The sequence below is a fragment of the Capricornis sumatraensis genome, chromosome 19 (assembly GCF_032405125.1).
Source record: "Capricornis sumatraensis isolate serow.1 chromosome 19, serow.2, whole genome shotgun sequence".
In the NCBI taxonomy this organism is placed as follows: Eukaryota; Metazoa; Chordata; class Mammalia; order Artiodactyla; family Bovidae; genus Capricornis; species Capricornis sumatraensis.
This window is the reverse complement of record NC_091087.1, coordinates 65,253,920-65,270,083: the sequence shown is the minus strand read 5'-3', so window position 1 is coordinate 65,270,083 and position 16,164 is coordinate 65,253,920. Positions and strand designations below refer to the sequence as shown.

The window sequence follows — 16,164 nt, the reverse complement described above, 5'->3', positions numbered from 1 at the left end:
TGAAAAATTCAGTTAAATGGGTTATTTGGCATCATGTAGATTTTTTTCTAGATTAAAATTTGGAACAGAATTTGAGATCTATTTGCCTTTTTATAACTCTACAGAGTCAACCACTCCAGGCTGCAATTGTAGTCAGAATCTACAATGGTTAGCTTAGGCTGAGCTTGTTACAGAGAACAGTAATAGCATAATAAAAAAAATCTCCAGGGCCTCAGGTGCACCTAACAAAAGATGGGTGTTTAGTTATCAGAGAATGAACAGAATAAACATTTCCACTGTCTGCTCCTGACATAGCATCAGCTCAGTAAAGAGAGAAACAAGGTCCTCTCTTGTGTGAACAAAAAAAGCTTCACCCAAACCCAGTAAACTCTCAAAGCTGGTTATTCAGTGTCTTTCTCCTTATCTCCTTAACCCACTGGCTTTTGGTCATTTCATTATTCATTACCACTCATCACTAAAACAAAGATAAAACACTATACTTTTCAAATGTTAAGAACCTTAGAAAGGCCAGGAGAGTTGAAATTATCTGTTAAATATAAGATTGGGTATGGTGTGTAAGGGTTAGTAATCTAGATTAGTTCTCTCTCTCTTTTCTTTTTTTTAAAGAATAGTGGGGGAAAATAAGATGAAATCTCTATGTAGATATTATAGCTATGAGAAATTAACAGTATCTTAATATTTTGGTTTTGTGGACATTGCAATTCTTGGTCATAAGGAAGGCAATTGAAATGATTTCACATAACTGTAGCCAGAAAGTACTAACCAAGATTTGAAAATAGTCCTATCCAAGTGTTGGCCCCCAGAGCATATCACACTAGTAAATCCTGATATTTTCATAGTGTATGCATCTTGTGGTAAGCTTTCACAAATATAATCTTGTAATCAAATGACCCATTTAATTAAAATAAGAAAAAAAGGAAAGGCAAGCACTCAAAAGAGCAAAATTGCGGCAGTACTACTGGCTTGAGGAAGTAGTACCTGTGCAGAACGTGGTAACAAAGTTTAGAAAATGCAGGGTGATCATGTTTAAAATAGACATGTCATGGCAGTCAATTCTTACTTTAAAATTGAGGTTAGAGGCAGTTCCATCGTATGAGCATGAGGGTGTGCAGCTGCAACCTGGTGACCCTGCTAACTAAAACACAGAGCTCATATTCCCAGACCTACCCGCAGATCATGACGTCACTAAGCTGAAATTGGTTATGACTGTTATCATTACTATCAAAAAGTCCCTTATTTTTGATACATCATCACTTATAAAACAGAGAATATTGATAATCTGGTGTTTTGTTTTCTAATTTGCAACATGAAATCATAGTTCCATACCCTCCTTTATGCATTTACATCATTTAACCCCCAAAGAAATGGCCTAAAATTATCTGGAATCTGAGTCTTAGAGGAAAAAAAATAAAAGAGTTGGACCAGCTTAGATGGAAGAACCTGTGGCTCTTAAACACTCAGAAAGTTTAAATAGACTTATTAAATACCTTAGGTTTAAAAAAAAATGTTTGAACCACAGAATACAAGAGAAAATCTATTCTTTCCCAAGGAAGCAGAGGGGACACAGAGAAAGTGGCATTCCCTAATCTGAGAGGTAAAACAAGAAGAAAAGCTTGACCCACCAGTGTCCCAGTTGCTGATGTTATGGGGGGCGCTAGACTGATGTTCCAGCTGTCGCTTCATTAACTGGCTCATTGTCAGAGCTCCCAGGGATCCCCTTTTCATCTGCCTATACTGAGCTATATGGAGGAAATTAGGAGATGATTACTAAGGGGAATAAATTTGCACAGCACACAAAGGCTCTACACAGCCATACAGAATCTTAATTGAACCTTCATCTGCTATTTATAATCATTAGTAAGTTGTATGCTTCTGTTCAGATGAAAAACTAAGGCACTATGCTACTCTTGGTGCCTTTCTTTACTCAATAAAGAAAGAAAGAGTGGCTATGAGCACTCATCTGTAGCCTGTAAATATTTACCCCAGTTACAACAGTGTAATATTTTCATTTACTTCTTCATTTATATACTCTTTCTTATTCCCCAAAAGATTCAAGACAGATACTACTACTTCTGTAAATAATTTATAGCTTAACTTTCTTTAATGGAGCTTGTGCACACACAGTTTCAGTCTCCTGATATCCCCCTGAGGTTCTGTGTGTGTGTGTGTGTGTGTGTGTATTTGTACATGTATATTTTGGAGTAGGATGACACATATCTACCCCAATTTTTAGAAAGAAATTGAAGCAAATGAAATTGTTACTTGGAACCAACAAGTTAATGAAGTGGGCATAAAATTAAAACGTGTTGACTCCAAAATCAATGCTGTTTTCAATCTCTATATAAGCCTCTGCTTACTGTTTGAAAAATGTGAATCCAATAACATTCCACAAGCATAGTCTAGTACGCTTCTTTGTTTTAAATGAAGTAGTGGTAACATTTTTATCTTGCAATTAGGCATTGACAGATATCCTATGATTGATATGTTAAGTACATTAAGCATTTTCTAACCAGAAAAACAGTGGAAAGCACTTCTGCCAATCGACTGCTGAATGAGAAGGCGATTTGTCTCCTACCCTTCTTTTCCTCTTCAAGTGGTCCCACCAATACCTGTCAGCAACCCAGTAAGAAAGGAAGGGTATATCTGACAGGCCTTTTCTACATGATCCCAAACAACTAGATATTTGAGAATGTGGGGTTATTTACTTTCTTATAAGGACAATTTCAGAAACCGAAGCTCTAAAATGTATACGGTCTAGAAGAGGATGGTAGAAACCAAGAAGTCTGTATGGCCCTTAGAAAGCCTTACGTATTATATACAGGTTTCACAGTCATGGTACCAAGACAGCAACTTGGTGTGATGTGAACTCAACTATGACATTATTTTTAATGTAATTAGCATGCTGCTTCATTAATGGTGGTTATGGCATGTTTCGCTACAAAATAATCAGCTGATAAACTGAGCAAAAGAGAGAGGTGTGATGGGAATTCTTGTGTCTTGGACTCCATGTTAACTGAATTCATGGAAATAACTACGCAAATATGAAAAATCTGATTCTTGCAGTTGACTGGTAAATTTTACAGCTTCACGATTCACTTGAAAGTGCAGCTTTGGGTAAAATTCAAAGGCAGCAATCTTTCAGAAAATTTAACAAATTTCATGTAAAATTCAAAAGTGGAAATCTTTGAGAAGATTTTACCAAATTTAAAAATTAGCATCTATCAGACAAAATCAAAGAAAGATTAAAAACCTCTAGTGATAGAACAATTTCTCCAATTATCAGTTGTTTTTAAAGACAGAAGAATTCCCTGAGAGTAAACTCTTAATGTTTAGCACAGTGTGTAAAGCACCTGGCATTGTCCTCTAAGAACACACCATCAAACGCTGGTGTGTACCCAACATATGCTTTTAATGGAGAGGAAGACAAAAGCGGAAATCTAATGATGCATTATGCTAAATCTCAAAGGGCTAGATTCAATCATGATTTTGGGTCATGATTTATTTGACACATTTATTTTGTGATACATTTAGCTAGCACTGAAGTCAAACTGAGTTAGTCATCCTGACTCAATCATACTCAACTTAGAATTCTAACTACGTAATTCACTACCTCTTTATAGATGACTCTTGCAAATTAGGAAGAGAAGATACATGTTCATGATTTTAGTATGTGGACTTAAAAATGGGCATTTTATCATGCTTTAAAACAGATTTTTTTGTGATAAATAAGAACAATTAGGTTCAGAATGAGCCATTTGTCTTTGCTATCAAAAGGGAAAATAAATGTTACTTGGAAACACTTTCTTAGAATTTCTATAATCTCTATTATAACTGAATTTAAATTATTCTAAGGCAGTTGTGGTGATGGTTTAGTCGCTAAGTTGTGTCCAACTCTTTACGACCCCATGGACTGTAGCCCGCCAGGCTCCTCTGTCCATGGGATTTCCCACACAAGAATACTGGAGTGGGTTGCCATTTCCTTCTCCAGGGGATCTTCCCGACCCAGGAAAAAACAGGTCTCCTGCATTGCAGACGGATTCTTTACCAACTAAGCCATCAGGGAAGCTCTAAGCTGTGTTCCATACTAAAAAATACCATGAAATTGAAAAATCAAACAGACATAGCATCAATTCCTATCTCTATCACTTAATAGCTGTGCAAATTTAGACAAATCACTTAGCCTCTCTGAACCTCTGTTTCCTATTCTATAAAACTGGGTCAATACTATCTGTCATCCAGTACCAAAGGGAGGACTTCATAGACTAACAATGTGTATAAACCATTCAGCACAGTGCCTGGAACATGGTAATTGGTAGCAATTACTACTATTTATGTCTGTAAATGCTTGAAGAACAGGTTATATCTTATTTATTCACCTTTGATCACCAGTGCCAAGCATCATGCCTGGCACTCAGCAAACTCTTAATAAATAGTTGCTGAATGAATGAAAGCATGAATAAATGAATGATGAAGATGATGTTGTTCCATACTACCAGTCCAACATTTAAGTTAAGATCTTTATCTGGTTTTCAAGTTCATCTTTATTTCAAAAGATGGTCAAATGAAAACTCACTAGCCTTGAGGCAGCATCCACATGGAACACAAAATATACTAGCACATGTGACAAGGGTCTGTGGAAATTACAGGTCTGTTTGTGTCTTTGTATCTCTGAGAATGTCTCATGCTAAAATCTCTTAATTGACTCCACTGAGCCAGGTGGACACCCTTATTTTCAAACTTCAGTAGAATGCAAGCTCCTCATGGGGAGAATCTAGGACCCAACAACACAGGGCAGTTTCAAAATAGTTGCCTCCTATAGATCCAATAAAGTTTCATGCCAATTTAATTTTCTGATCCTAGAGGGCTACATTCAGAAATAACTGGAATCATGATATATCTGATACATTTATTTGATGACAACTTAGAGAAAATTTTTGTCAATGATGGAGGTGATTCAAATTAAACAAAGGTGTTTCATGTAAAAATTCTGCCACAGACGGTGTTTTTCACTTGTCCCAAAACCAGTTCCATGTTTTGTGTTTAATCCAGTCATATATAATACTTATTTTACTGAATTATGAAATGCAGTGACCATTCCATAACAAATTAGGATTCTTGGCCTATCATTGACCATACTGATTTATCAAACACTTGAGATGCTGACAAAAATGGGCCTCTATCTCATAGTCTCTGAGAACACACAAGATAGCATTACCTAGGAAGCTAACACAAACATTAAAGAAAAAAAACAATACCAAGACTGTGAAACTGAAAACAAGGTGGCAGATCATGTTCTACAATCGATGGACAGGCGAAACGATCATCAAAGGAAATCTTACTTGATATGGAGGAATGGCTGCTCGTCTCTGGCACACCTGCTTCCAGCGTAGGGGCAGACGAGGATTCTCGTGGCATTTCCAAAGTTGAAAGTCCTTTAGTAGCAGGATCTACCAACAAAAATATTATTTAGGATTCAAGACACTGATTAAAAGCAAGTTGGGGAACCTTTTCCATATATTCTCCCGCTCTTGCTCAATACTCCCATTGAAATCATTACACACTTTCTGGCCCTACTAACGATTTTACTGGAACCTCATACACACTGGCTTCAAAGTTCCATGGAGAGTTGCTTCCACGTTACACTCTGCATGTGTCAATATGCCTCTCAGAGATTAACAACAGCACTGTTACAAAGCTAGGGCTTGGCACGCTCACATCACATATTCCTGCACCTTTCAAGAACTGGATTTCTTTTCATACAAATCCCAAAGACACTTACAGGTAATCCACATGTTTCATGCTACCACTTCACCTTTGTCTGGCAGTTTCCTACTTATCACTTACATCTCAATTTGTACAGATAATTCCTCCTCCAAAAGGGCAACCAGGATCCTCAACCCCACATTCAAACAAAAAACTGGATCATGTGATCCTCTTATGCAATCCCAGAGTACCCTGTCCTAACCTTTACCAAAATTAACACACTAAAATGCAAGTGTCTATTTACCTGTCCCACAACCGCTGCTAAACCATAAGTAATTTAAGAACAGGGACTGTATCTAAGTCAGAATAATTACTTACTAGTAACTCAGATTTTTCTATTTTGTTAGAAAATAAAATTTTATTATATTCTATTTTATTAGTTGAGCAAGAAACAGACTGCATCATTTGTTTCTGCTGTTGACAAATGCATCTAACCTGAAATATTTTCTGCAAAATAATAGTCTTTTTCAGTATTGAGAAACAAGCTGTCCCACATTATTCTAGGTGAAGATGATTCTTTAAGTTTTTGAAAAGTTCAATAGTTTTTGACTGCAAACCCCTAAAATTCTTTATAAGCCTCCTTGCCATCTTAAGCAATACTCTCTATATATTGAACTCAATGAGCAGTCTGGAATTACCACTAGGGTTTCCATGATTACAACATGTCCACCCTAAAAGACCTCAAATTCATAAGCTTCATGACAAGTGTCTCCTCCTCTGCAATTTATTATCAATTGTTTGTTCTTGCCCCGGAGCAAGTCACCATACATTCATACACACATACAATGTAAGCATGCAGACGCTGTTCGATTGGGTGATTATTAAACTGTTGGAAATGAAAGTAAAATGCATCCTAGGTGGGGGCTTAGGAGAAAAGCTTTTAAGCATTGATTTGGGAACCTCTACTTTTCGTTCTCAGAGGTCTTTCTGAATAGATATGATTGTCAGATAAGAAATTTCTTGATAACAAAAAAGTGTAATTGTTACAATGTTTCCCAAACTCTCCTAATAAAGTATAAAACTACTACTCATTTTAAATTCCTTAGTCATTAAGATATTGAAGATTAGGTTATGGTGTTTCTCCTAGGTATTCTCCACAAACCACTAGTTAAAAACAAGCACAATTGCCTCTCTTATTATTATTTGTCTCGGTTTTATATTTGCTGCTACCATGCCATAAATAATAAGAGTAAGAGTAGCTTCCCAGGTGGCACAGGGGTAAAGAATCTGCCTGCTGATGCAGAAGACACAAGAGATACGGGTTCAATCCCTGGATCAGGAAGATCCCCTGGAGAAGGGAATGGCAACCCACTCAAGTATTCTTGCCTGGAAAATTCCATGCACAGAGGAGTCTGGCAGGCTACCGTCCATGGGGTCACAAAGATTTGGACACAATTGAGCACACACACACACACAGCATAATAATCTTACCAGTGATGCAGAATGAGAAAGCTTAAAGGCAAGAATTCTTTGATATATTGTTGAGACTTTTAGAGTTTGGATATGCTTATTAAAATCATTGGTATCTTTAATTTCAAAGAAGTGTCATTACTGTAAGACAGTTATTAATAATCATTAGTACACAAAGATTCTTTGAGCCAGGAAATTTTTGCTCAGTCTTAAATCATTATGGGACTGACCAAAAGTCAGTCCTCTTAAGGCTTTTATGAAGCCTTCCATCTATATATAATTTGACAACAAATATTTGAATAGAGCTTAGCTGAAAATTTTTCCATTCAATTTTTCATACTGATGTGAATAAAATATCATATTATTGATTGATTCATTCATCAAATATTTGCCAGCACTCTACTAGGCACTTGGGATATAATCAAAGAACAAACCATAGAAAATTCCTTGCCTTTGGAACTTTCATTTTAGTGGGGAAAACAGACAATAATTAACACATATAAAAGTAAATAAATTATTGTATGTTAGGAGAGTAAGTCTTTGTAGAAGAGAAAGTGATTCTAAGATGTCAGGTAGGGATGATAGGGCAGGTCGAGGCCTCATTGGTAATCTGATGTTTGATCAGAGAATTAAGCACAATGAGAGAAAGAGCCAGGCAGTCTCAGATATCTAGGGAAGACAGTTTCAGGGTGAGGGATCAGCCAGTGTAAAAGCCTCAAGATAGGAAAATAAAAGGAATGTTAAATAAATGGCAGGAGCCACTGGGGCTGGATAGAAGAAATATGGAGAGAATCATGCAAAAAATGAAGTCAGAGAACTAATTAATTGAAAAATGAAGTCAGAGAACTAATGAGAATTAGGACACACAAGATTCCAGCCATTTAAAGGACTTGAATTTCTACTATGATAGAAATGAGAGCCAATGCAGGATTTTAAGCAGAGTAAAGGTAAAAAATTTACTTTTTACTCTGCAAAAACAGACATGTTTTTAAGGATCACTGTGGTTGCTGTGTTGAGAAGATATGAAGGTAATAAGAGAAGAAGGCAGGAGCCCAGTTAGGAAGCTATAGCAGTTGATCCTAAGAGATGTTAATGGCTCAGACCAAGGTGGAAGCAGGGGAGACAGTGAGAAAGGGCCAGATTCTGGGTAGATTTTACAAGGTAGATTAAGGAGGCCAGATAAGAGAGGATACCCAGTTAGAATTTAGTTTTAGATAAACAGCAGATCAGCTTTTGAGTATGAATGTGTCTCCTGCAATATTTGGCAGATACGGCCCCAATTCTTCACTCCCCTCTGAATGAATGACCTCTGCCCTGTAACTTAGAAGTTCCTCCCATTGAAGAGGCAGAATATATTTCTCCTCTTGACTTTGGTCCATCCAGGTGATTTTCTTTGACTCATGGAATGTGTGCAGGGATAATACAACCAAAGGTTTAGAGAGCTTTTATGCAATTGGGCTTGCTCTCAAGCCTCTTCCATTACCATAAGAAAAATATTTCCAGCCTTCAGAGGTCCCAGGAGGAGGCTGGCCACCCAGTCCGGCTTAGGTTAGCTGATCCACAGATATTCAATAGCCCTTGAATTGAAGAAATGCTTACTGTTAAATGTTGCTGGTATCTGCATGATTATTTGTTATACAGCATTATTGCAGCAGCAGGCACCTAATGGAATTGCCTCACAGAAAATATGGAAAACCATTAGACTAGATGAGATTGCCACCACTAGATGAGATCACCAATACCAGTGTAGACAGAACTGAGAAAAGAACCAAGGACAAAGACCCTAGGCGATTCCCTCATTAGAGTGATAAGGAGGAATTGAAAAAACAGATTGAGAAGGAATGACCACTGAATATGCAGAAAACCAAGTGTATCCAAAAGCCAAGTGAAATGAGAGTGAGAAACTCTGTGAACTACTGAGTCAGAAGTTAATATCTAAGAACTGACCACTGGATTTAGCAGTGGAGGCCACAGGTGACCTTGACAAGTGACATTTGACTGAACTCTGGAAGCTTCATAGGAATTAAACTGGAGATAGTGATATTATAGATAACTCCTTTAAAAGTATTGCTAAAACCTAGAGGGTATTATGGGACTTCCCTGGGGGCTCAGATGGTAAAGGGTCTGCCTGCAATGCAGGAGACTGGGGTTCAATCCCTGGGTGGGGAAGATCCCCTGGAGAAATAAATGGCAACCCACTGCAGTATTCTTGCCTGAAGAATTCCATGGACAGAGGAGCCTGGAGGGCTACAGTCCATGGGGTTGCAAAGAGTCGGACACGACTGAGCAACTTTCACTCACACTGACTCACAGAGTATTATGCTAAGTGAAGTAAATTAGACAGAGAAAAACAAATACTATATGATTTCACCTATATGTGGATTCCTAAAAACAAAACAAATGAACAAATAAGACAGAAACAGGTTCACAGATACAGGGAACAAACTGGTGGTTGCCAGAGAGGAGGGGGATGGAGGTATGGACAAAATAAGTAAAGAAGATTAAGAGGCACAGACTTTAGTGATAAAATGAGTCACAGGATAATATACAGAATAGGGAATATAGTCAACAATATTGTTTTACTGTAAATGGTGACAGACGGTAACTAAACTTATCATGGTGATCATTTTGTCAAGTACTATATAAATGTCAAATTGCTACGTTGTACACCTGAAATTAATATAATATTGTGTATCAATTTTACTTTAGTAGGAAAAGGGGGGAAAGTTTTGCTAAAAAGGAGGAAGCAAAATGAAATAACAATTGGGAGAATTGGGATCAGGAGTTTTTATTAAGAGAGATAAATGAGATAGATGATGTTTGTAATTCTCAAGTCAAATGTATCTTAGAAAAAACTAAGGGAAGAGCAACAGGGGAGAATTTCCAGGCCTACATTCCTGAGTAAGTAAGAGAGATGGAATTGTGTCCACATGCGGAAAGGCTGACTTCAGACCAAAACACAGTTTACCTATAGCTAGGAAGGCCAGGTGTTTGAGTGCAGACGACAGAAGGGAGGCAGATAATGACAGAGGAAGATGTGGAAATCTCTCCTGATTAGGTCACATAGGAAGAGACATCGAAAGCTTGAAAGGAAAAGTAGCTATGAAATAGTCAGGAGGATGGAAACGTAAATGGACGAGGGATATATGGTGCGATTGCCTAGTAGCTTGAAGGACCTAGTTGATGCTTGTAGTCATGAATTTAAAATGAGATCAGTCAATACTGTTACATGTTTTTCTCCAGTCACACTCATCTGACAGGTACAGGTGCTGGTAGATGGAAAGACAGATTTGACAAGGGTTGTGTTTAGCCAAGCAAGTCTGAAAAAAGCAAAGGTCAGGGATGATAGAGGCAGGGAGGGATTATAATAATCAACTTGAGAAGAAAAGACATGAAGTAGGGGAAGGATAGTGAAAGGCAAAAGGATCGATACAGTGCTATCCAGAGAGAGAGGAAATGACAATCAGAGAATGGGAGACATTGGACTGACATCATGGACAGTCTGCAGCTACTGATAATAACAAGTTCTGTGATATGAGCATGGGAATGAGTAAATGAGCAATGGTGGAAGATGAAAAACAGTCTCTGGAGAAGATGAATTCAAGGAGCTGAGAAGCCAGAGTGTCAGAAGATACTGTACTAAGACTCTGTAGTATCTGTACTAATATTGAAATCAATGAGAATTAAGACAGGAATAGTTTAGGAAAGAGTAAAAATGAGCCCAGTGTTAAAATTGTCAATCAATGAGAAAGTCAGGGGTAAATAATGTGAGATTCAGAGCTGAGTGTTTTTAGAGACACCGTAGAAATAGTCTGAAAGGGGAAATGATGAGCAAGGAAGGTGTCCACACCTTGGCCCTAGCCTAAGGACACAGTATCTTCAGGGAAGAGCTGGACTTTCATTTGACTAGGAAGGTAAAGGAAACAACGGAGACAGCATAACATGGATTTTGCTCATGAAGCATGATGCATTTCTGATGGAGGAAAAGTTTCAGGAGTTGGGATAAGATGGAAGAAAGGTGCTGGACAGGACATGCGCAAGGCCTCATGGAAGCTGGAGTGAGATATAAAAAGGGAGATCTGGGGCTTCTTGCAGGGACTGACATGAACAGAGGGAAAGTACACAATGCCAGGAGACCTGATAGCTTCAAGGTGATTTACAACGGGAAGGCTGTGAGTCTGGTCTCCCTTGACTACCACTGATAGAGGCAAGAAGGTCTGGGGGAGCCTGAGTCTTACTCTGAGCACGGGAGCCTCCTTCCAACCCCCAGCAAGGAAGCGGTGATCTGTATGTTTGTGGCACGTGGGACACTATACAGATATAAAATTATTATGATAGTATAATCTGTACTATGAAAACTCTAAATACATGTCATCATAATTGTCAGATACTTTCCTTCTTATTCTGGTAACAAATATATTAATATAATACCAATCTCCTCCCTGGCAGCCTGGGGAACAATCTGACCTAAGGATGAATAAAGAAGGCAATACACAGACATATGGAAACAAACATAAAGTAACCTATATACAACCTATATATCATATATACCCACTGAGGAGACCTCATATAGTTTCTTATATACCCACCCTATAGACCTTAAATGGTTTCTTATATACCCATCTATAGACCTTATGTGTTTAAATCACTCAGTTGTGTCCAACTCTTTGCGACTCCACGGACTGTAGCCTGCCAGGCTCCTCTGTCCATGGGGGTTCTCCAGGCAAGAATACTGGAGTGGGTTGCCATGCCCTCATAGACCTTATGCTGATGCTGCTAAGTCGCTTCAGTCGTGTCCGACTCTGTGCGACCCCATAGACGGCAGCCCACCAGGCTCCGCCACCCTGGATTCTCCAGGCAAGAACACTGGAGTGGGTTGCCATTTCCTTCTCCAATGCATGAAAGTGAAAGTGAAGTCCCTCAGTCATGTCCGACTCTTCGTGACTCCATGGACTGCAGCCTACCAGGCTCCTGCACCCATGGGATTTTCCAGGCAAGAGTACTGGAGTGGGGTGCCATTGCCTTCTCTGAGATTATAAGGATCCTTATATATCCCCCTATAGACCTCCATAGTTTCTATAACAGGTCAGTGCTTTCCTCCATCTACATGCAAAAATTTTCTTGGCTCCAAGTAACAAAAAGGTGTCCCAGTTTCCTTAGAAACACTCTTAAACTTTCTTGTTATCATGAGAATCTTTTTCTTCCCCCACTGCCTTACTGGAGCATGACCTTTTCCAACTACATTCATGTTCATTCAACAGATTTTTACAGGGCACCTTTGAGATTACACAGCTCTGTCTTATGAGGCAGAGAACTGCTGGAAACCTCAGGAAATGCCTGAAGCAAATAAAAAGGCCGAGCCTATTCTCTTGGGAGCTGCTTTTATTGTGGAGTAGACAGAGAAGTGATGTATGACCCAGAGCAGGGCACGTCACCTCCTCAGTGTCAGTGTCCTCTTGTAGGAAAAGAGGGGGATTAGAGGTCCCCAAGATTTTTGTCAGTGCCCAATGTCTTTCAGTTTATGAATCTACTAAAATAATCATCCCAGACCAATTCCTTTTTTTTTTTTTCTGAAGATTCCCATTCTATTTTTTTTGAAGATATGAGCTGAGAAATGAAGAAACATTCTGATCAGTATTATGATAACAGAGCAGAGGACTGTGTTTTAGGATGAGGTGGACTATCAGCTTGTCACTTTTTCAAGTTAATCCCTCTTAGAATCAGTGCCTCCAGGAAACACAAGTCACGACATATGAGGCAGGAAGCTCTTGTTCTCTGGCAGCTTCACCATCAACTGGTGACCATGGATTAGAGGGATGTAACTGGGCTCATTTTGGTTCCCAGGGGCACACCACGTCTGCCAGGCTGCTGATATTTGGTTAGAATATGTAATCATCTATAGACCCTAAATGATTATACCATCAATTCTCAACCATTCCAAGTATTCTTTGCTTTATTTTACCCCTTCCTGTTTGTTCCTCCTTTGGTCTGTATCATAATTCACTGAAGTATATAGCAAGGAAAAAAAGAAAGCAAACAGAGTTCAATTAATGACTTTTGTTGTTTGAGGAAAACAAAAGTGATATCTGGAATGTCTTGATATTAATTTATCATTGCCTTTTGTTGCCAAGGGTGATCAAGAATTAACTGTAGAGTTGAGGAACAACCAATATCAAAACATTTATGGAGCCAACAGAACCACATCTGAATCCAACACGCTACAGTAAGCAGGAAGGGTTCAGAGTGATAATGAAGCAATGATAACGTCATCCCCTGATTTTAAGGCTGAGAGTCTGATGCATACTCAGTGCCAAGACCCTCACAAGTAAGAGGCACACACTTGAACATAGGCTGGGAGAAAGAAGGAGGCGCTCACCTGGATCTTTCTGATCACCCAGTTTGTCTAGAATGTTGAAGGAAATGTCAAGGTACTCTCTCTGGATGGCACTGACCGCAATCTTCCTCTGTTTCCTCTGCCGGGGGACAATCTGAATCTTAAATTCCGACTCCTCGGCTCCCTCCTCCTCTGCCTTCCTCTCGGGGTTCTGTTCTGTGTCTGACTCAGCGATGGCATCAGGCTTCTCACCCTCCATTGGGTTCTCCGAATCTTCAGGGACCTTGAGGAGGACAGTTTTTGCCCCTGAACTTGGCATCAGCCCACCAGGCTTCTCCTCCTCGGTGCTGGGCTCAGCGTTATCGTCCAGAGACGACTCAGGGAGCGCAAACGACTTCTGAAGGAGGTCTCGTTTTTGCTTCAGCGTGAGCGGGCTGCCACAGGAAAACTCTTGCAGCTCCTCAGGCTTGACTAACTCTTCAGAGTCTGTGGGGTCTTCCAGAGCTACGAGAGAGGCGTCCTTGTCACCTGCAGACTGGTTATTTCCTGAGTCCTTAGAAGAAAAGTCTTTGGAACAATCCTCCACGCTTACTTGCACGAGGGGCGTTGTACTGAGGCTGAGGACAGAGGGGTGTCTGGGGACAGAGGGGGAAGAGGCAGCATTCTGCCCAGAGGCACCCTCATTCCCTTGGTCCACGGCCTCCTCTTCATCACTCTCTACTATTCGCAGAGGGGGAAGAGGTTCAAACACAAGAGAGTCGCTATCCGACGTTGAGAGCATAGAGCGTTTCTCAGGCCCAGATGTTGAATCTGAGGACAAGTCAATCAGATCTAAATCCTCTTTGGGGTCAGGCTTTATTGGGGAATCAACTTTCACCTCAAATGCCTCCATGCAATTTAACCTAACTTCTGGTATCACCGGCCTCCGAGATTCCTGGAAACCTTCCACAGCTAGGTTCTCGGGGATGTCAGCATTGTCGGGTCTTGTGGCAGAATTCTGTCTAGATCGTCCGTGGTCATGCTGTCTTTGCATAAAATAAGCAGCTTGGGCAGAAGGCTTGTCTATGTCACAGCGGTCTATGCAGGACTTCCTACGGTGCTCGTCTAATGTAAATAAGAGGGAGTCTGCATTTCCTATATCAAGAGATTTTTGTTTTAAAGAGCGCAGCTTTTTTTTCTGAATGCTTTCTTCTCTCACACAGTGTAGGATGTTGTCTTGTAATGCACTCGTGTCTCTATATTCAGCCAGTTCTATTTCACCTGATTAAAACAGAAAAAGCTAGTACTATTTTACTTGGAGATTTCAACTTTCTTTTCCCCTCATACTTGGGCATACAATTGGCATCGATAATAATCACAACCCCAGCTCCACCAAAAGGGAAAACTGACTTTCTGGCCAAGTTTTCATCAGGTTCATTCTAATTTCAAAACCAGAAAACTTTGGAATGAAAGAACCCACAAATGGAAGTTTAAGATCTTATTTCCAAAATCAGGCTTCAGGATAATCCCTCAGCTCTATTCATTTGTGTGCTGGAGAGGGGATCGCTTTTGGCTGAGGTCGATCTAGAAAACTGTATTCAAATTGTGTGGAAGGGAAGCAAACATTTCGCAACAAATCAAATCAAGCAATGGCCCTCTATGACAATATGACGTTAGTGATGTATCTGTCAATTCACGTATATATATAAGTGTGTATATATATATACCGGTTATGCATACATATATATAAAATCAACAGTATTAAAATGTGTAGTAACATAATAAAATTAAGATTTCACCCCAAACAAATGGTAGAGTACAACATTTCTGCATAAAATTACTAAGAGGAAAAAATTCATACTTCTCTGAACATTCATCTCAACCGGCTGATATTTCACCATTTTGCTGCCGCCTATCCTTTTCAATCTTGCAAAAAAAGTTTGAGACTCTTTATTGCAGGGTCCAGTAGGTGTATCATGAATATCAGATTCATCAAAAACACTATCTTCTTCTAATTGGGGAGAGAAAGTCAAAATTACACTTAAGAGGTTATTCTCTCTTAGGCTGTGTCTACACAAGCATTTCAACAAAAGCATCATGGAACACAGTCTGGGGTGGTTCCTATACCAGCCCAAGTCTAGCCCAGCTGGGCCTTTCATTCAGGTGTCAAATTATTCATAAGTTGAGCAGAACAAACTGGTATAAGTTTGCCCCTCAATTTCAGTGTCACAAAGGGCAGCATTTTCAAAAGAGGCATCTCAATATTCCAATAGAGCCTTCATGGGGAACTCTTTCAATGCACTTAACAAGCAGATAACCAATACACGTCAGGAATCTGGGACACTCCTGAAACGTGCCTGCTTTGGGTGAATTTTCAGGCTAATTTGGCAAAAGAAAATTAAACACAATGAGTAGATCTTGCGCCTTCCACAAATACATGCCTTCCTGGGATCTGAGAACTGGCATAGACACAGCCTAACAGTACATGCACCTTATGCTTTGTCAATGCAAAATACTGTACTCTACACTTGATAATGAAACACACGACACACAGAAAAAGCTTAGAAAAGCCACTGGTCATCTCAAAAGCTTCACAAATGATTATGGACTGAAAGAGTAAACAAAGGAAAAAGAAAACAGAAAATAACATCTCCCCACTGAAGTAAGACTCTTCTCTA

General features: G+C 39.4%; 1 protein-coding gene across 3 annotated transcripts in view; it reads right to left on the bottom strand.

Annotated features, from left to right (window-relative positions):
* The window catches only part of UNC79 (unc-79 homolog, NALCN channel complex subunit), a 209,032-nt gene that overhangs the window by 68,387 nt on the left and 124,481 nt on the right, over positions 1–16,164 (bottom strand). For 2 of the 3 annotated variants that reach the window (XM_068991237.1, XM_068991239.1), the window contains 4 exons: positions 15,348–15,497; positions 13,550–14,767; positions 5,340–5,447; positions 1,623–1,739 (listed from right to left, as the gene is read on the bottom strand). In XM_068991237.1, coding sequence (XP_068847338.1) covers positions 1,623–1,739; positions 5,340–5,447; positions 13,550–14,767; positions 15,348–15,497 — 1,593 coding nt within the window. The remainder of the gene's footprint in view (positions 1–1,622; positions 1,740–5,339; positions 5,448–13,549; positions 14,768–15,347; positions 15,498–16,164) is intronic. The other variant, XM_068991238.1, reaches the window with a different exon arrangement.